We start from the raw sequence: 21,142 nt of genomic DNA, 5'->3' as shown, positions 1-21,142 counted from the left end.
CTTTCTTTCTTTCTTTCTTTCCACAGGTTTTATTGTATGGAAAACACATGTTTACATCACCAAGTCAAGAGTAAGAAAGAACTAAAATATTTTATCAACTGCTACTGTGTTAACTTCGGTGTGGAAGCAGAAGGTTTAGCAGCTGTTTCTGTCGGAGTTTTCACCGATAGTGGAGGCAACAGACCATCATAGTTACTAAACTGTAAGAAATGTTGCTGGTTTCGTAGTTGCTGAACATTCCTGTGGGTACAGTGTTTAGGTCATGTAGCGTAGCAGACGGCCCTTTACCACCCCTCTCAAGAATCGAACATTTGTTTTTACTGCAAAAATTGTTGTTTATTAGATATTTATATATATTAATATAATGAAATAAATATTTTATGACAAAGAAGGATAAAATTTTGAAGATTTATATAACTACCAGGTAAAAAGTCAGCAGGATGAATTTAAAGCTATGAAGCTGATTCCTTCTTAACACAGAAGAAACAATATCTGATGAATATCAGCCACATATCTACATTCTGAGGAGAGCTAAATATTCACATAATGCACAATAACTTCTATCCATTTAGTGAGTCATTATTAGATTAGGTGAGATTAGATTAGATTAGATTAGATTAGATTAGATTAGATTAGATTTATTGTCATTACACGTATACAAGGTAACGAAATGTAGTTTGGCATCTAACCAGAAGTACAACAGGAGAAATGCAACATTTATAGTTTGTACAAAGTATATAGAATAGAAGAATAAAACAGAATAAAATAGAATAGAATAGAACTTTGTTGTCATTGCAACAAAAAGTGCAATGAAATTACTAAGTCCTCTAGTCCTCTAGGATATAGAAGACGGTTAACAGTAAAAGATAGTTTACTTTATTCATTACTAATATTTTATAAGAAATGTATCAAAAACCCACAAAGAACTATGTTTCAGTTTGGAAACTCAGTTATAGCACAAGACATGCTGTCAGAGGTCATTTTTCACTGCCAAAGATAAACACTTACTATTGTAAAAAAACAAACAAACAAATAAATAAATAAATAGCGATCTACAGAGCTTTGTTGACATGGAACTCTTTGAACAAAAGATTAGCATAAAATAATTTAAATTTTTCATAAATATATCTTAAATGCATACATATAACATTTAAATTATAATTACTTATAATTAAATATTATAATTTTTATATAATATAGATTATTTATATATTTTAGTAAAATGGGTCACTGGCTAGAGTTATAACTATACATTGAATTTAAGCCTACGCTACCGTTCTAAAGTTTGGGGTCACGTCCCTATTGATTATTCTATCTACACTTTTTTTTATCTTATCTCATCTATCTAACCTTCTTCTATAAGCTTTCATGAAAAGCTTTGTGAGCTAAAACATCTGGAAGAGAAAAATTTTGCAGAGCTTCTTCCTTCTACTGCCACTCTGCAAGTAAAGACAGGCGAGTTTGGTGAAGCCCTATTTTAAGTAACACTGACACAACCAATGACAATAAGTTGGAATTAATACCAAAACATCCTCAGAGCCGATCTCTTCCTGGACCAGGTGTATGAATGTACACATTCATTTATTGCAGAAAGTGCAGTCAGCTGTGCAGCATCTGCTGGAACATATCAAATATAGCTTTTTAGCAGCTATAGCAGATCAGCTGCATTCATCACATTCAAACCATGGCTGCATAGCAGCACAAACAAACTCTTCTTAGTAGACAGGGAATGAAACGCAATCTAGCTATCAGAGGCAGCTGTCTGTTGCTAAAACTGAGGAGGATGAACTTCTAGCCTCAGAGATGAAGCATGTTTAGAGGATAAAGTGGTTTTGGTGGTAAATAAGCTGGTAACTAGGCATAAATTTATTTCAGTGAAATTTATCGATCAGAGCACATCATTAATCAGACCATGTGTGTTTTAGTATGTTCAATAGACAGAAATTATATTAGAACAAGGTTTTCTGCTCACCTTTCTTTAGACTAGAAAGTCTGAAATTGTCTGAGGAACGAATCGACTCGACGGCCCTAAATGGGTCAGAGTCTCAGAGTCAACTAATCCAGGTCACGGCACCAAATTATTAACACGATTATTTCAGTGGAAGCTCGAGAACAAACACAAGAGAGAATCACTTCAAATACACTGAACTTAATTCTAATTCGGGTCACAGGTAAAGCAATGCAGCGCAGGGCTCAGAGGACAAGTCATCCTCCTGAGCCCCGAACCCCAGATGTGATCACATTTTATCTTCTTAGGCCAGGAGACTGCCTCATACAATGTGATGGCTTGATAAACAACCGACTGTAATTGTCCAATTATCATAAATGCAAGCAGGCCACAAATACACAATAGATTAGGATGTGCTGTTCAGTGTGTGTGAATGTTGAACTGAAGCGTGTATCTAATGCAGCAGACCTGACTGATAACTAAGTAATGATTCCTAATCACATGTGGTTCTTGCTTCTCTGTCACCATGCACTGGATGTTCTAGCTAAAGGACACACTGAGACAGACGAGTTCTATTGAAACACAAGTTTAAACACTCAGAGCAGAGCTAAAACAGTTCAGAATGTAACCGAGTTTTACTAAACTAAAGATGAAAATAATGGAAAGTAACTTCATGATTTTGAGAAGAAAAGAGCCAAAATCCCAGTTAAGCTATGGAAAATGTTTATTATTAGTCAGTATAATCACTTGCTGAAATACATTCTGTAGATTTTACAACTAATCAGAGCAAATTTTTTTTTTGTGTAAAACGAAACAGAAATAATTTAAATTTGTTGTTAGCATCTTTAAAGCACCACTGAGGTTTCTTTTTTAAAAATCATTTTCGGGGATAAGAAACCTTCAGATAAACAGGATGTTAAGGGTTTAAAATATTTAAGTAATGTTCTTTCATTTTTCAGACATAAAGGAGACATAAACAATTACAAAATACCATTTTTATTTTTTACACAGATTTAGTAAATTTATAACTCAGATTAAAAAGAATTGGATCTTCAAACTGTTTTAAAGTGCACTTGCATTTTCACTTCTGTTGTTTTAAGATTAGATAAGATTAGATTTAACTTTGTCATCACACATGTACAGGTACATGGCAACTAAATGCAACACAAGCAACACTAAAGCATTATACAAAATACATAAAAATTATCAAGTAACATTAGATTTTAATGGAGATCTGCTCAAGGTTGTGCAATGTAGAAATATCGAAAATAAAAAAAGAAAACAGCAGCACCTGAACATCACACATTAATCAGCAATTCTGGTCCTTGAGGGCGTCCTGCAGGTTTTAAATGTTTTCCTACTCCAACGCACCTGATTCAAATGAAGGATAATTAACAGAGCTCTGGTGAACTTTACAGAAGGATGTTGGATAACTAAAAATCAAATCACATGTTCTGCAACAGGTAAACATCTAAAACCTGAAGGAGGACCGGAGGTGTCCATCCCGGCTCTACAAGCTGCTGCCAAACTGTTAGATGAGAGTACTAACGACTGCATCACTGTTATACCAGAGATGTTTCCAATTTATTAATGACATAAAAAAAACATTAAAAATAGTAATTGGAATGATAAATGGAACATTGAGGTGAACTTTTTAGCATTATTCCTTTAGTGTAAACAAACATGCTGTTCTGTGTTGGACTGCTTTGCTTCATAGATCAGATTTGATCTGTAAAGGAAGAGTGATGATGCAGCTACTGTAAAAGTTTTTTAATTAGCAAACTATGTAATGACTAACCCCAACTAGATTGAAATAAGAAGGTAAAACATGGATAGATGGGTGGATGTGATGTTTACTTGTAGATGTCAAAAACATTTTTAGATGGAAACACTCCAGGATAGTCCGCTAGGCTCAGTGCGATTGGGGACTTGGTTCAGTTGGGGGGTGCAAGGTTCTTCCAGATGCAGTTTGTGCTCACACTGCACCAATCAAACAAATCAGACATTTTACTGACTGAGAACCACATTCATAGGCAGACCGAGTCCACCTGTAAGATCCAAATCAGAGTTCATTTGCACCTTCACAATACCCCAAATGAAGCAAACTTTCTGAGCAAACAGACTAGAATTCAAATAAAAAATGTTGGTGTGAATGAGCCCTTAGATTTAGAATCAGCAAAAGTCTGACCAGAGTATTAAAATCTAGTCTAATAATATACAAAAATAATTTAACTCTTGCAAAAGATGAAAACTTAAAAAAGATATATGAGGAAGTAAATCTCATGAAAAATACTAAAGAAAAAAAAAGCAGTTAGGACTACAATATTAAATATTTTTAAAAGCTGTAATAGTTTTACAAGAAGACGTGATTATTGCTTCCTTCATTATTGACAAACCAAATCCAGAAAGATCTAATTAAATCTTGTTTTGGATGGCATGTAAAAGTTCAGACCAATGTATTATGAAGCTGTTAAGAACAAAAAGTCTGATTTGTCTTTTTAAACTGAGCAGTGTATTATTAGGTGTTGTTGAATGAGTCGTTGGATAAATTTGATGACACATTGTAGCCGCCTGAAGAACCTGCAAGAAAAAAGAGAAAAAAGCTTGTTTAGCTTGTTAGCATGCTAGAATTTGGTAATCCTTATTAGATAAAGAACAGCTGTTATTTATTAGTTCTGGGTTAAAGACTAAATAACTCAAAATTCAAATGTTAATAAATTATGTGCCATTTTATCTGAATTATTGACATCTGTATCAAACATATTGGGGACAATTCAAGACAATATCAAGATTTACACTTGAAGATTTAGCCCAGGAACCCTTTCCTGGAGCACTTTGGATGGCAGATGTAATGTAATTAAACGGTTGATTTCTGTATCTCATAAAGTTTTGGATTGCAGCAAAAGTCCAAATATTATAAAGTTGGTATTAGCTCATTCTGAAAGAAATTTTTGATATACCTTTTCCTCGTCTCAAAAGCCGTAAGAATCCCAGTTTACTGAACGATATTCCACCACTGGTGCTCTAAATCATAGCAAGAGCAAAAGAGAGAATGAGTGGCCGCCACAGAAGCAGGAAATGAACTGACAAAAACAACAAACACAGAAATGACTAGGAGATCTGTTCTTACCCTCGTCCCACTCTGGGAAGATTGTGACATTGCTGCTATTTCAGATCGCACCTGAAAGTTAATTCTCAATAATTAGTGCACTGCTTTAATAACTCATACAAGAACTTACTCCACCAGTTCCAGCTGTCTGAAGAACTTTTTATGTTCTTATGTCATTCACCTCCCTTCACTGTTTCCCAGATAGTTATTAATAATTAGGTCAACACTTCTATGAACTGAATTTAAAAATTAAAGTATGATTTGAGTTGCAGAACTTTAGTAGAACAGGTTAATACACATAATCAATTACTGGTTAATCCAACATCTGGATACCTAGAAGATAACTCTACTGGAATTAAGCATTAAATATAAGCTGAAGATTATAAAAGGTAAAAACAGGGGATGTCTTTCCTATCATCACATTAAGATTTTGAATACTGAGACAGACAAACAAACCTTTTTGTCCAACAGTGTTCCAAACACCAAAATGAAGAAACCCTTAAAAAAAGAGAAAATGTTATGAAGGATTCTGTAATAAAAAGTAATTCAATGATATAATAAAAAATATTAATAGCAACTGAATTTTTACCTGCAGTGAATTGAAAAATGCAAATGCAATATGGATTCCCTCATTTGGGTTGAGCATAGTTCCAACTCCCAGACCCCAAGTTAGTCCAAAAATTGGGGTGAGCACAGCCAAACTTCTGACAATTACCAGCAGAACATGCTTCTCACCTGCTTGTGAAGCAGTCGTGGACACCCTCCTCCTTAACATCTTGTATATTACCACAAACAGGATTATGAGGTTTATCACCACTATCAACAGCGCAGGGATCACAAATGCCAGCAGAGCTTTGGACTCGTCCCAGTTAAGCCAGCAGATTGCATTTTCTCGGATATATGTATTTTTAGGTGCAGTTACAGCTACTGTTATGACTGCAATGATGAGAGGTGCACCATATCCCAGAGAAAATCCAATAGCCAGCATTGACATCTTAGATAAGCCTCCATCAAAGACACTGATGGTGCGGTAGAGCAACAGCAGAGCTGAGGCTAGCATCCAGAAGAACAGAGCAAGGTAGAAAAAGTGGATAAAAAAAACTGCTGCAGTGCATGCTGATGTGTTTGTCTTTTTAGAAATAGCCGCTCCAATGATAAACCAAATGTCTGCAATCAGGAGAGAAACGGCGATGTTCACAATGGAAACGTGGCGCAAGTAAGACGTAGTGTTCCTTCTTATTTTTTTCCATATGACACCTTCTATGATGAGACATATCACCAAGGAACCCATGGATATGCCAACTCCAATGTAGGTTATGTAGGTCATAGCGTCGGAATCATCGCTGTTGGGTGACATTAGGATAGATAACGAGGTGAGATGGTTGCAGTTACATCTGACAGTTTTGTTTACATTGAACACCAAGAAGCAGCCCTCAGTGTCCCATCCTCCCAGACCATCGTAGAGGCTGAAGTTCCAAAAAACACACTGCGGATTCCCCAGAGTGTCATTTAGAGTATCAAATGTTATAGAAATGTTGTTTTTTGTACCATTGGACTGGATAAGTACAACCTTTCCATTGATAACATTAACTGATGAATTGACTTTATCTCTTGGAGGAAGGACGTTGTTCATGGAGGCAAATGTTATCACAGTGATTGTCTTGTTTATTCCATCAGACTCTGGTATGTCTACCACCACCGAGGAATTAAAGTCACTGCTAAATGTATCTGTGAATGTGGTTTTGTTCAAGAGAATAAGAGGTGTGTCGATGTTGAAAGAGTCATTGGTAAGATGGGATGTTATAATCTCAAGAGACTGTAAAAATGATGAGCTGGAACTTTTTGCATCAGTGTTGTTTTGAGTATCATTTGTGTTCAAAGTACTCCATGAATCAATTGCATCATTACTGGTGAGGACATCTGCAGTTTTCAGGACATCCTGAATGAGGAAAAAAAGAAATTAGATCTAAGATAACATATTGATTAGAATAAGTAAACCTCACAAGACTAATTCACTCACCGTCATTACATCTCTATTTATTGAGATAGACAATGATGAAGATGTATTGGCTACATTTGCAAGTATATTAACAATGGCTTTAATGGTGGCAGCAGATCTAGTTATTACATTACTGTTGTTCACAGAAACATTACTGAGCTGCGCCAAGAATACCGGAAGAGTTTGTTCATTCAGGATCTGTAAAAATAAGAGAGAAAGGTTTAATTAGGCGTTATCTCCAGGATCAAACTAAATTTAAGCAGGAATTATTTACATTTAACACACTTTCAATATTTTAAATGGTCTTCATAGGTTTGTATTTAGGAAAAAACACACATTCACATTTAGTTCAGAGAATAAAAAACTTTTTCATTGTCTAGTCTCATGTCTGTAAGTAAAAATGGGGACAGTGGTGTAAACCCCACCTTAATGTCATTAGCCCAAAAGCTCTAAGAAGATAAACAGATTAACCCGCCTCTATCTCTTAAATGCCTCGAGTCATCCCTCATTACTTTAATTTTGCTTCCAGAAAGTCCACTTTTTCTTATAATCTGCTCAAGTGGTCTTCAGCAATAATTCTTCAGCCTTACTGAAGCTCACTGCAATATTTTCTTTCTTAATTTTGTTTCCTTGCAAATAAATCATTCATTTAATTTTTTCATTTTCTACACCACTAATCTAGGCTCAAGGGGAAGCTGGAGCCTGCCACAGTATCCCAACAAACATAACAGATTATTTAATGCAGCTTGTTTCAAAAGACATAAATTGTGCTTATTTCTTCAGTTGAATGTACAAGAATGTTCAAGACTGACAGACATAAAATGGCATCTATGCATCAAGGAAACGATTCCTGAAAAACTTTTAGGCCAAAGCTTAGCATATCTCAGCATGGTGTGCAGTGTGTCTGTAAAAAATGTAGAAAACTGGAAAAATGTGGGACAAAAGAAGTGTGAGGCTTAAATACCTATTTTATTTTCATTTTGAATATCAAAGTAAAATCACTGTAGATCAGAAACTACTAAACACTTCTTTATTCCTATTTTGAGACAGACTGTTCACTGTGGGGACACTAGATTTAAGAGAAAGTACGAAGTCAGCACAGCAGAGCAGTTTTAACAGCATCACTTTTAATTGTTTAATTTTCAGTCTTTATTTAGCCATGTAGCAAAAATGAAAAATAGATAAATAAATTATAACGTAAAATAAATTAAAATAATAGGTTTATACTATGTGTATGCTACTTTATCCGTTGATATGACACAATTGTAGTTCCGAAGGTTTCCACTAGGGGGATATTGGCAAGCATCAGATTGTAATCAGATGGATTTTGAGAAATGTTTCAACCATATGGTGATGAAATAGGTCTTACAAACTGTTTATATGAAATGTGATACGTTAGGCACTAACCCCGTGATTTCTGTTGCGGCAGATTCGCAAGAAACAACTTCTAACTTCTGTTTATTTTATTTGTTTATATCCAAATATTTAGTTTTTTTTGTCTTATTTCTGTATTTTTTAATATTAAGTTATTTATCTTTATTAATTAAAAATAATTTACTTAATATTTAACAGGTTAAAAGGGTTAAATCAAACTATAAAAATTCAAATAATATTTTTAATGGTTAAAAGTGCTAAGCACAACTGTCCATATCACACATCATGTGTGATTTCTCATTATTTATTTATATAAATTCAGGTTTCTGAAAGAAAAACCCCAAACATGAACAGACCAAGGTATTCCTAAAACGCTACAGCTAAAAAAATCTAGCCAGGGCTCCAGACCAACTTTTAGCATTGGTTGCATGGTGCACCTTAATTTTTAATTTGGATGCACCAGCAACAAATTTAGTAGCACCCCATTTTTACAGTGTTGCTCTCAGCAGCTAAGTTTAATACATTTTAATGTTTTACATAACATTTTAATTATCTTTTGATAATTATACATATACATTGTTGGTTATTTAAATTATTGTGAATAATAATGAGATTTAGAAAATTGTTTGGTCTTTATTTGAAGTAGCCTACAACATTCTGAAATTAATTTAATTCAATAAAATAAAAACAGTTCTAGCTTCACTGAACTAAATGAAACTAAATATTTCAAACTTTGAAATAGCTCAGGAGGCTGTGCTGCTTCTGGCAAATTTCCCACCTAGATTTATTCATTCATTCATTCAATCATTCATTCATTCATTCATAATTTTCTACTTGAACCTAAATTCTGTGAAAGGAAGCTCCTCTTTGGCTTTATTACACACTGTGATTTTGGCTACTCAAACAGCTAGAAACATCCAGGGATTATTGTTTTTTTTTTATTTTTTATTTATTTATTTATTTAATAGACGGCAGCCTGATATACTACAGTGTTTCCCCTACCATTATATTGGAGGAGAGGGTGCCCCCCATCTAAAAGGTCATGGTCATTTTTTTATCTGTTACAACAAGTTACAACAGACGTCATTTCAGGTTTCCTTTCCTCTAGAACAGATTTATACGATATAAAGTAAACAGTGTGATATTGTCTGTTATTAATGTGATTTACATGGCGGCGTGTCGTAGCTGCTCTCTGTGTTCCACCCTGATGCCACATGCAAGCGCACACACACAACAGGTGAGCGTCAGCAGACAGAGAGCGCGTCGCAAAACACGCCAACCAGATGAAAATCAGTCAAAAATTTCAGAGTTTTTTAAAACTCTTCCAGACAGGTGAAGATAGAAACACTCGCGATCCAGTGAGGAGTAGCTAGTTTTTCTCCTGCACTGATGAACATCATGTCCATCACGGGAATGCGCACACAGCTGAACAAGCGAAATCTACCGTTGTATTGCTGAGTCGTATTACAAATTGATCCAATATTGTTTGCAGGTTTAATTAACGCAGAGACTTTGTTTATATTCTATATTCTAAAGCTGCGTAGCGTTGGATTTCTTTGTTTTTTATCTTCTGTTGGCCACTGCTGATCTTCTAGGGGTAACTTGAGCTGGGTCAGTGCAGGTGAGGACACGAACGGTTCAACTCTCATCCAGCTTTTCTGCTTCTGGTTGCTCAGTGAAAACCTCTTAAATTAGTGAGTATAATAGATAACAACCAGATATGAACAAATTCCATCATAATACATGTTTTACAACCAATACAGCTTCCATGATTCTTGTCTGTATCGTCCTTCTTTGTGCGGAATATCTAACATTCGCTGCTGGCCATTTTAAACCAACTAGTGTCTGTGGATCACAGACAATCAGACACTCCAAAAAAATGGCGTGACCCCTATATAGAATAGAATAGAACAGAATAGAACTACTTCAAAAATCCTATTGGAGAGTCCTCAGGGAAATTTGGGTACAAGCAGCAATACAACACCAACAGTAAAGCAGGACAAGCACAAGACTCAATATATACAGGTACAAAGCAAAATAGAGGCAACAAGGTGCAAGAAAAGCACAAATAGAATGCAATAAATAACAATAAGATAAGTTAAATAAAACATTATAAACAAGCATTGCACACAGTAGAGGTGGTACAGAGTCCTAGTTTACTATTGCACGTATAAGTTATAGCAACTGTTTGTATGGGTTATTGTGCATGTGTTGTATCGGGCGGACTGCACACCTCCCTCTCCCCCCTCCTTCTCCTATAGGGCACTATGTAGTAAGTAAGGTGCACATTCGTATACAGCCAAAAAAATTAAGCTGAAGAGTCAGAGATACAGGCTTTTGGTCAGTGGCAATATTCACATTATTTTCAGTTCAGCCCAGTTTCAGTTCAAACTTGTGGCGAAAGATTTTGTTCGCTGGTCAGTGGAAGGAAGCTAAGCTTTTTTCAACACTTCCTGGAGTGCAGCAGCCGGTAAGACAGAAATGAACAAGCTAGTTGCAGGTTCATTGTAGGAGACATGCTCCCCCTGTCGACTATTGAATCACTCAGGTTTAGAAAAATACTGGATAAAATGATTATGAGACGAGTGTGTCCATTTCCTCCTACAGACAGGGATGTTGTTCTTATGGTTTTAAAACCATTTTGTTTACAATATACAGTAAACACTATGCAGACTGGCGGTTATGTTTGTCCATGTCCACACGGAGAATTAAGAAATGGTGAAGTAAAGTAATAAGTAGTGGCGTTATTTTTCAAATGCAGTAACGAGCAAAGTAATTTCATTACAATTTACAAAAGTAATCCTAAACAAGGCTGGTTAAATCCTTGCAGATCAAAATCATCCATTGGCTCGTGAATTTTGGCTGCTTCCATTGGGCGCAGGTACATCCTACCAACATGCAGGACTAACAGACACAAATACTCTTTTGTCCCTGCAGCCATTGCCCTGTTGAAGTAGTAGTTGAACATTTTTTTTTAATTAATTTATTATTTTTATCATTGTCCTTTTAAATATTTAGACAGACATTCAGAGAGATAATTCATCTCCTTCACCTAGAGCTTAGAAATATTAGGCACACCTGGGCAACAAAGAACAAAAGTTAGTCGCACTCAACAAATTATTCGGTCGCATGTCCGACCCTAGAAGCCTGATAGCCCAATCAAAGTCCAGGCCTCAGACTAACTGTAATGCTGTAGTGAATCCTTTAAGCAAGCTGTGTGAAAGAAAGGCCCAAAATAGCTGAAGGACCTAAATCTGCACGATAAAGAAGTCAGACATTTCTTCACAAGAATGTGAGACTGAATAACATGACACAGAAAAAGATAACTTCTAAAATATTGCCACTAATGATGGTTCTACAAAGTGGTGAATCATCATTAATTTTTGGTGATTTTCCAGACACTGCCTCAGCATCTCAACTTTTGTTAGTTAAATAATGACACTGTGTGCAGTGTTAATGTACTGATGTTCTTCTGTGTTTGTATATACCTGCACCCCCCCAAATATTAACAATTGCCAAATGGTGGACGGTTTGCCTCCTTGTAATTTACACTTATACAATATGACAATTTATGCAATATGTAATTTAAAAGAAAAAAACAACAACAACAAAAAAACACTAATTTAATGCACCACTTAAATGTTAGAAACAGTAGAACAAGGTCACCTTAGACTGAACAAATAGGTCCTGGACCGCTTGTAGGATGGCGTTGTCTTGGACATCATTTTTGTAATTGGCTGTGTAGGATCCTGTCTGGCGGAAAATTGGACCATTTTTCCCCATCAGCTTACATTCATAATTCCCTGAAATGAAAGATAATCAATGTTATTTAACACTGATTATCTTATATTATTATTTAACATTTATTAGAATGTTGCTCCATTCTCGTTTCTCCTGGACTGACGGAGCCCAATAAGCCTGCAAGCTGCTTTCACAATGATGCGCCGTCACAGACGTGATCTGGCGTGTCTGCAGCCCAGCGAGTTTCTGTTGCCACGGTTACCAACTAGCGTTAAAACAACAATTTACAACAATAAGGCTTTTTGACCGGAACTTCTTTTATAGGTGTCCATATGGACACCCTACAGCCAAATAAGAATCGAGTATTCACCCAGACCATTCATGTTTTAATCACACAAAACAATTAAATGATGTCCCAAATACAAAACGGACTTAATCTTCCAAGGTTGCACCCTCCTCTGGCATATGAAGGTCGCAGAAAGAAGTACAATGAAGGGGCTTATTCAGCCTACATGATGGTTATTGCATTGATTATTTAATATCAAAATGGAACAGATCTGGAAAGTTACTATATATATATACACATATACATATATATGTAGTATATTTTATGTGTTAACAATAAACGTGTCATTATTTTTTTTATCATCCATCCATTATCTTGACCGCTTATTCCATTTCGGGTCGCGGGTGAGCTGGAGCCTATCCCAGCATTTTTTTTTTTTTTTATCAATAAGCGATATTACTAAAATGTTTCCAAACCATTGCAAAAAAAAAAGCTGGCCCGTTATAGTTTACATGGTGTATGTACGTCACTTGAGGTGCAGATTATTCTGTGCAAACCTACGCATATTTTTATTGTATTAGGAGTTACCACTGATGTGAAAAGTCTGCAACCAGCCCACAGTGGCAAACCCCTGAGACCGTTGAGGAAACGGTAACTACCGCTACAGAAACGGCAAGTACCATTGCAGGAACAGTAACTGCCGTTGTAGCGAGTGGCTGGCCTGGATCTTAGCGTTTCTCCATTTCTCTCTCTCTCTCTCCCCGCCGCCACCCTTCCCTCGCCCTCCCTCTGCTTGTAGCCGTTGAGAACAACTGCACAAAACTGACGTTACTCCATCTGCGATCGACTAGTTTTGCCTCACGTCAGGTCCCGGATGTGTGGCACAAAAGTTTGAATTTCAGATCTGAATTTGAATTTCAGATCTGAATTTGTATTTCAGATCTGAATTTGAAAATTTAGATCTGAATTTGTATTTTAGATCTGAATTTGAATTTCAGATCTGAATTTTTCAAATACAAAAGTTTCAACTTTACCAATACACACATTAAAAAACAAAGATTCAATATCAAATATGGTCATTTGGATTCAGTTTTTTAAAGCAATTATTCAAAAAGGCATATTCAGATTCAAATTGAATGATTCAAATTCAAATATAAAGAATTCAGATTCGCTCCCCAGTGGCACAAAGCTTATCCCATAGACACCCCTATCCCTACACGTGAACGCGCAAAACGGAGGGGTAGGGCTAAATGGTAAGGCCAAGGGGTGAAATGAGATTCAGCCTAAAAGTCAGGCATTGAACTTTTTTGATGTACTGTGTGTGGTGTGTACCGATAATATAAGCACAGAACACCACACACATAACATTCTGTCCTACAGAAAGAAATCTTGCACATTTAACGTGATCTAACAAAAACGAAAAAGCAGAAACCAGAAAACACAACATCCAGCATGGAAGAGGGCATGCGAGATGAGAGAATGATGGTAGGGATGAGCGGATCAATACTCTGGAGTCCATACTTCAATCAACCAGCCAAAAAATCAAATTCAGTACGTTTTTGAGTATCGAGATTCCACTCTGCTGATACAAAACATGACATTTGTTTTAACTTCTGAGAGTTTTTGGCAATAAAACTATCCTTGGAGCCCTGCAACAGTGTATTTCTTCTGTGTCACATGACTATGGTAGCCTATCAGATGTGCTAATGATGCTGTTGCTTCAGGTGATGATGAGGTTTTGATATTTTTCAGATTTATACAGATTTTTGCACATTACATCTTATATTTATCATATGATCTATTTAATATATTCAAATAATCATGTTAATCTATAGTTTGTTTTTCTTTTCATTTTAAATCTTTGATTAAGTTGCTTTGGAGAAAAGTGTCTACTAAATGACTGTAGAATAGAATGAAACAGAATGAAATGATTTATCACAAGATTTTAAAATATTTAGTTTAATTTACGGTTTAATAAGTTTACTTTATCATTGTTAAATAATTAATCATATAAAAAACATTTCTTTACATACTTATGTTTATTTATACTTGCAATAAAGACATAATGCACAGTGTACAATCGTAATTTTCCTAAAAAATTACCATGAACTAATGATATCATATTGACAGGAAAAATTTTGGTAACGCCCATCCCTAAATAAAGGTGGTCTTGGAAGTATTGGGACAGAAAAAAATTAACTTAAAGAAAGAAAAGACTGGAAAAAAAAAGTCTGAAATCTGTATTTGTTATTATATCTATATTTAAAAAGTTCTTACGCATTTTTAGCCATGTGTTCAGAGCCATTTTGAAGGTCCAAAGAGCCACTTGTGGCTTCAGAGCCACAGGTTGTAAACCCCTGGTTTAGCCAAATACACCTTGTTTTAAGCAAGCAAACCAGGAAGCAAAATCAAGTGTTGTGTCAACAAATTTCTGGCAACTGCTATCTTCTTACTTAAAAAAAGAAATAATAAATTTTTTTACAATATTGCTTTTCATGTTTGTAGTGTGTTGCGTGACTAATGGTACAGTCACACTAGGATAATCCGCTAGACTTGAGGACTTGTTTCAGCTGAGGGGTGGAACTATCTTCTGGACTACGTTCCACGCTGCACAACACCAATAAATCAGACTTTGTAACTAACGTGTTTCACTCTCCGCCAGAGGCGGTGCTGCAAAAAGAATTAATGAAGAAGATGAGACAAACAACAAAGAAGAAAACTCGTTCGTCCATCGGTTAATGCAGGACGATGGTTTCAACCACATAACAGCTAAACATGAAGCTGCATCAGATCCTAGTGATCTTGGGTTGATCAGATTTCCACCAGAACATCTCCCGAATTCTTTCACGTCTGACAGCATGCCATTTCTCCCACCCAGGACCGCTTATCGTCCCACAAATGCTTAAGTTTTGGATGTTTACCCATAATGCTGTGCACTGAACATGCAGTTGTTTTATAGTCTGCTTCTAGTATTTGGTTCATTACATGCAAACCAAGGCCTTTGTTTTAGGCCAGATGCAGAGAATGTGCAGAATTTTTCATTTAGACTTAAAAATAAAACCATTATTTCTATAAGATTTTAAAATAAATATTTCATCAGTCCCATCAAGATTTTGCATTTGAACCAGTCAGAACACAAAGAAGTATTTGAATTTACATGCAAGGTGAGGCATTGGAGGTGTTTCTTACCATTATCTTTTTCAGAAAATTTTGAGACAACTAATTGCGATGCTCCATCCGTTTTGGTAAAGCTGTGTTGTGCGTCTGCTGTAATGTTTGTGCCATTAACAGTCCACACTGCTTCCCAGTTGCTCTCAATCATGATGTTCGGTGGTGGGGGGCCACATTTTACATTCGCAATATACCCAATATATATTGTTTGTGGCTGAAACACCAAAGTTGTGTCACCTTCACAGGATTACACAAAGGTCAGAAAGTTATGTTTAAGTCATCTCTACACATAAGTAAATATCTCTAAATGTAACAATACAAATATGATAATTTAAATCAAACAAAAATTTAAAGGGCTGACTTACTGTCAAACACCACTGGGTATTTTAATGCCAGCTGACTAAATACCCCATTTTTTACTTGGGTCATGTTTGGGTCACTAAGAGAAGGAGCACTGACAGTATACACAGCGATGGTGCTTCCACTCCTGCAATACAAATTTAGACTTCATGAAATCTTACCACCAGGAGCAATAGACATGGTAGTGCTGTCTCCTATCATCTGTATGCTGATGATATAAAACTATACTGCTCATTCAAACACTGTGAGGTCCAACAGTTGTCCTTATTAAACTACCTGAAGAGCCACAATCAATTTCAGGGTGGATGGGTCAGTTACCTACATCTAATGCCGCTGGAAATACTAGGTACGAATGAAAAGTTTAAATGACCAAAAAATGAAGATTAAAAGGATAAAATCCCCAAAACAGACTTAATAATCAAAAAGTTAAAACTTCACTCACTTGAAGGAAAGTGTGCTTACTGAACAACCGGAGATGCTGTTCTTACATGTTGATTCAATCTGTTTGAGACATTGAGATGAAATGAATATTATGGTATATTAAGCGCATCAGTATTATGATTAAACTGCATTTATTATGCATCAATACTTACAGCATTATACACATCTTTGTAAACTTCATTAGTTGGGTCGTTGTATGAATCTTGGTAATCCATGTCCATGGTAATATTTGCATTTTGAGAAATGACCTTTGCTGTGGTTGTGGTTGGTGTGGTTGGTGTAGTTACTGTAGTTGTTGTTGGTGTAGTTGGTGTCGTTGATGTGGTCATTGTGGTTGGTGTAGTTGCTGTCGTTGTTGTTGTTGGTGTAGTTGCTGTAGTTGATGTGGTCGTTGTGGTTGGTGTAGTTGCTGTCGTTGTTGTTGGTGTAGTTGCTGTAGTTGATGTGGTTGTTGTTGGTGGTGTATTTGCTGTAGCAGTACTTATAATTTCTGGTGTAGTTGTGTTTGCTATGGTTATTGAGTCTGTTGTTGTTGTTAGTGTAGTTGCTGTAGTTGATGTGGTTGGTGTAGTTGTTGTAGCAGTACTTATAATTTCTGGTGTTGTTCTGTTTACTATGGTTGTTGAGTCTGGTGGTGCTGTTATTGTTGTTGTTGGAGTTGGACATGGAGGTACACCTGAGGAGAAATAAAAAGAACAGAGACTGTTTTTTTTAACCAATTTTATGTGATTATACTGTTAATTAAATTAATTTATGGGAATTGCCACAGCTACACGAGAGTACTTACTTGTGATTGGTTGTTTATAATCATTTATGATAGTTTATAATCATCAATTTAATCTGAAGGGAAAAATTTAGTTAAACGCTAAGCTAAAAAGGTAGGTCTTAAGTCTCTTTTTAATAACATCAACAGTCTTTTATCAAACCATTTAGATAAAAAGTTCAAAGAAAGTTTTCACTGAAACGTATCTAGTTGGAGGAAAGGTTTTTCAGACCCTTTATGATGCCACCACAATCACTAGATGTCAGTACTTACTTGTGATTGGTTGGCAGACTTGTAAACCTGGAGGAAGTCCATTTATACATCCACAGGTTTGTCTGCTTGCATTACTACATTCACCGTAGGTGAGACACATGTCACATGACCACAGAAACTCAGCTTCACACTGACACTGCAGTCCTCCAGTGGAGGAGTTTGGATAGCATCCTTTTAAAGACATTTTAAAAATAAAAAGAACATGATGTATTGTTTATAATCATCAATTTGATCTGAAGAAAAAAAAGTTAACATTTAAACTAAAGTTCTTACCTGTGGTGAAGTTTAAGTCTATAACTGTTAAAGATGATGAGACATTTAGGGGGAACTGGACCCTTTTCAAAATGTTTCTCAAAATTTCAGCGGCGTTTGATAACCCACTGATAACTGGGATGTCCAAGTCCAGGATTAAATCGGTCTCAACTGGGTCTGTGGACGTAAACAGGAAAGATTTAGATACCTCCACCAAGGCAGAGGTTATGTTTTCAATGTTATCTATCTGTCTATCTGCAACATAACTCAAAAATTAATGGATGGATTTTGAATGAATAATCATTTCGAACATGTTATAATATTACATGTTTTATTACATGTTTTATTACATGTGTTATTACATGTTATTACATATTACATATAATATTGCTAACCAACACTTTTGAAAAGGAGTAAGAAGATGCATGAGCTTAATTAATCCTATTACTTATTCCATTTTACATAAAAAATCTGCAGTTCACCTCTGTTTTAACATGTTTACATAATTATAATATTTACATAATTCTAGGGGTAACAGAAACGCACCTCATGAGTGCCTCTAGTTAAAACTGTTTCATGTCTGTACAAAACAACATTCACAGGAAAACCTTTAACAGCGAGGTTACAGGTTGGCATTTGCTGTATGTCCATCACGTTATGCGGCTTGACAGATTTAGTGTCAGTTGCAGGAGCCATGAGGTAAATGCCAATCTTCAGGAGCTCAAACACAAACTGCCATCAAGAAAATATAATGGTTCATACCAGCTGCTGTTGTAGGACGTTGGGTTGTGTTTGTTGTGGCTGCAGGTGTCGTTGATATCACTGCAAATAAAAAGACAGCAATGTTAGCATCAGGAAAAGCTGTGACAGTTAAAGAATGACAGGATGTGTCCTGAAAGCTTGATTTCTGGACATTGAGTTAGTCAGGTCTTTGAAAGTAGTTTTTCTTTCTGAAATAACAAGAAAAGAGAAGCTGCTTTTCTGACTTAAGATCATTTTACATCAAAAGTCTGCAGATATACCAGTTCACCTGTGTTTTAACATGTTTACAGACTGATAATTTTTACATAATATACATAAAACAAATCTTAAACATGTAGCAATATCTGTCAACACCCTTCTTCTTCCCTATATCGTGTAAAAACCATGTTTGTATTGCTCTTGGACTGGTTCATGCTGCTTCATTTTGATTAAATTTTCAGGATTGATTGGATAATGTGAAATACTTAATAGCTTACAACATTAATTTTATCAGATAAAATATAATTTTTTTATATGTTTTTATATTTTCATCAATTATTTGAGGGGAACAATTAGAAAAAAACATCATATAGAGCTAAACTGAGAAAACAAAGCGCTGGATGTCAGCTGATTTTGATTTATTGTATCCCAGTTGGACAGCTTGGTAATTAACGAACGCTGCATCATTCTGGCATCGATGCAGCTCCAGTAGAGGACCCTGCATTCAGTGCAGCCATGTCCAAAACCTCATTAACACCACAAAAGACCATCTTCTAGTTGCAGCTAGAGATGAAGACTGCCTCTGCATCTAGTCAAGGATGTCTAAACTGGGTCCTGCTGTATGTACATCACGTTATGCTCCTTGACAGATTTAGTGTCGGTTGCAGGAGCCATGAGATAAACACATTTTCAGAACAATAAAAAAGCTCAAACTACGTTTGGTTGAGAACTTGTCACCAATCTCATAAATGAGCTTCTCTAAAGTACTTGTGCAGGTTGGGTCCTGAGCGTTCCTCTTCAGTTCTTCTTCCGATGTAGATGTTTGTTTAGTGATAAGATCATAAGGAAAACATATAAGCTGCACTGACTGATTTTGTTGTTATTGCCACCAAAAAAAGGCCACAAACTAATACTGTGTTTAACCATCTTCAGCTTTGATTCCAGCAGCATTCACTGTGGCTTTCTTTCAACAAGTTTCTGCATTGTCACAAGATTTATTTCCATCCAGAATGGCATTCGTTTTTCACCAAGATCTTGTACTGATGATGAGAGTCTGACCATTATATAAAGCCTTCTCCAGCACCTCCCAATAATTTTCAGTAGGGTTCAGGTCTAAACTCTGTGGTGGCCCAATGAATCCTGGCATTTTTATCTTGGAACTTGACCGTGCCATCAGGGCTGATGGAATAACCTGCTCTTCAGTATATTCATACTATCAGCTGAGCTCTTTCTTTTGACCCATAATGTTGCTGGACCTAGACCTGACCAACTGCAGCAACCCCAGATTATAGATTGCCCCACAGTATTGTGCAGTAGGACCTATTTGCATGGTGGCAGCCTCACTTCTTACTTTGTTGGTCCCATCACTCTGGAACAGAGCAAACCTGGACTCATCAGAGCAGAATGACTAAAAACGCACAAAAAAAAAAAAAAAAAAAAAAAGATGGAGCAAGAACCGGTGATGAAACATGGGACATGTGGACGGTCCAGAAAGAGGAGCAGTCTGCTGTGGATCATTTATGTTACAGTATAACGCTCTAACAAATGAGAGAAGAATAGAAAATCCCTCCAGATTCCTTATTGATCCTGGAGGGAAACTCTCCCTTTGTTTGCTTTGTTGTGGTTAGATCAGCCCTGTTCAATATCAACTGTCCAAAAAATGCTAAAAGAATCTAAAATGTAGTCTTGTAAATATTGATTCACAGTCAAATCTCAGTCTGAGACTAGGTTAAGACTTAAAACTCTAAACATTTGTCTTTAGATGTAAGCAGATGTGAGCTTGTATTTTTTTTAGTCTTTTGCAAATCTTTTCAAAGTCTTCTGATGTAAGCCCATTATCAGTCGGCCCATTGTCACTTAAAGAACATGTTGAGGATTAAAGGACTGATGACTCAGTAGGATTTAGAAAAAAAACTATCCATGCATTTATCTTCAGTAGACTACATTATTGTAATGCTGTCCTCACAAGTCTCCCTAAAAAGTCCATCAGGCAGCCGCAGTTAGTCTAGAATGCTACAAATACTGTTGCATCTTCAAACACGGACATGCGAGTCACTTCATGGCTGTGCACAGTTATCAGTGTCAGCTTATTATTCGGGGCTTTATCCTCAGCAGGGATAAAGCCCAATGCTAAATGTATAACCTCTGCCTAGAGCTCATTAGTCTCATTTTCAACACTTTTACAGCCTCACAATGATGAAAGCCTCCATCAACCACTATACTGAATTTAACTTTGCTTAAGGTTTACATGGTGTCATCTGCATCAGCCTTATGCTAAATAAGTATCTCCACATCAATAAAATGACTGTGTTTACAACTGACTCTCAAAGAGCTCTGCAGTTGTTTTAGATCTTACAGTTACAGTGCTACTTTTCCCTCAGCATGTAAAGGGTCATACCAGCTGTTGTTGAAGGAGAAGGTGGCACAGTTGTTGTGATCATTGTTGTCACCGTTGACATCACTGT

General features: G+C 36.1%; 2 protein-coding genes across 2 annotated transcripts in view; both read right to left on the bottom strand.

The window, feature by feature from the left end:
• The window catches only part of LOC121634036 (adhesion G protein-coupled receptor F5-like), a 253,610-nt gene that overhangs the window by 91,506 nt on the left and 140,962 nt on the right, over positions 1 to 21,142 (bottom strand). The window contains exon 6 of the mRNA XM_041976430.1: positions 18,480 to 18,539. Coding sequence (XP_041832364.1) covers positions 18,480 to 18,539 — 60 coding nt within the window. The remainder of the gene's footprint in view (positions 1 to 18,479; positions 18,540 to 21,142) is intronic.
• On the bottom strand, positions 2,670 to 16,986 carry LOC121634038 (adhesion G protein-coupled receptor F4-like). The gene is made up of 11 exons (XM_041976437.1): positions 16,582 to 16,986; positions 16,431 to 16,489; positions 15,994 to 16,115; positions 15,647 to 15,865; positions 12,097 to 12,233; positions 7,078 to 7,254; positions 5,647 to 6,996; positions 5,514 to 5,555; positions 5,079 to 5,129; positions 4,909 to 4,972; positions 2,670 to 4,528 (listed from the first exon to the last, which is right to left on the bottom strand). Exons 1-11 carry the CDS (start codon positions 16,756 to 16,758, stop codon positions 4,467 to 4,469), a joined length of 2,460 nt encoding a protein of 819 aa, XP_041832371.1. The 5' UTR covers positions 16,759 to 16,986; the 3' UTR covers positions 2,670 to 4,466.

The sequence above is a fragment of the Melanotaenia boesemani genome, chromosome 22 (assembly GCF_017639745.1).
Source record: "Melanotaenia boesemani isolate fMelBoe1 chromosome 22, fMelBoe1.pri, whole genome shotgun sequence".
Classification (NCBI taxonomy): Eukaryota; Metazoa; Chordata; class Actinopteri; order Atheriniformes; family Melanotaeniidae; genus Melanotaenia; species Melanotaenia boesemani.
Note: the sequence above shows the minus strand (reverse complement) of the source record. Positions and strands in the feature narration are given on the sequence as shown.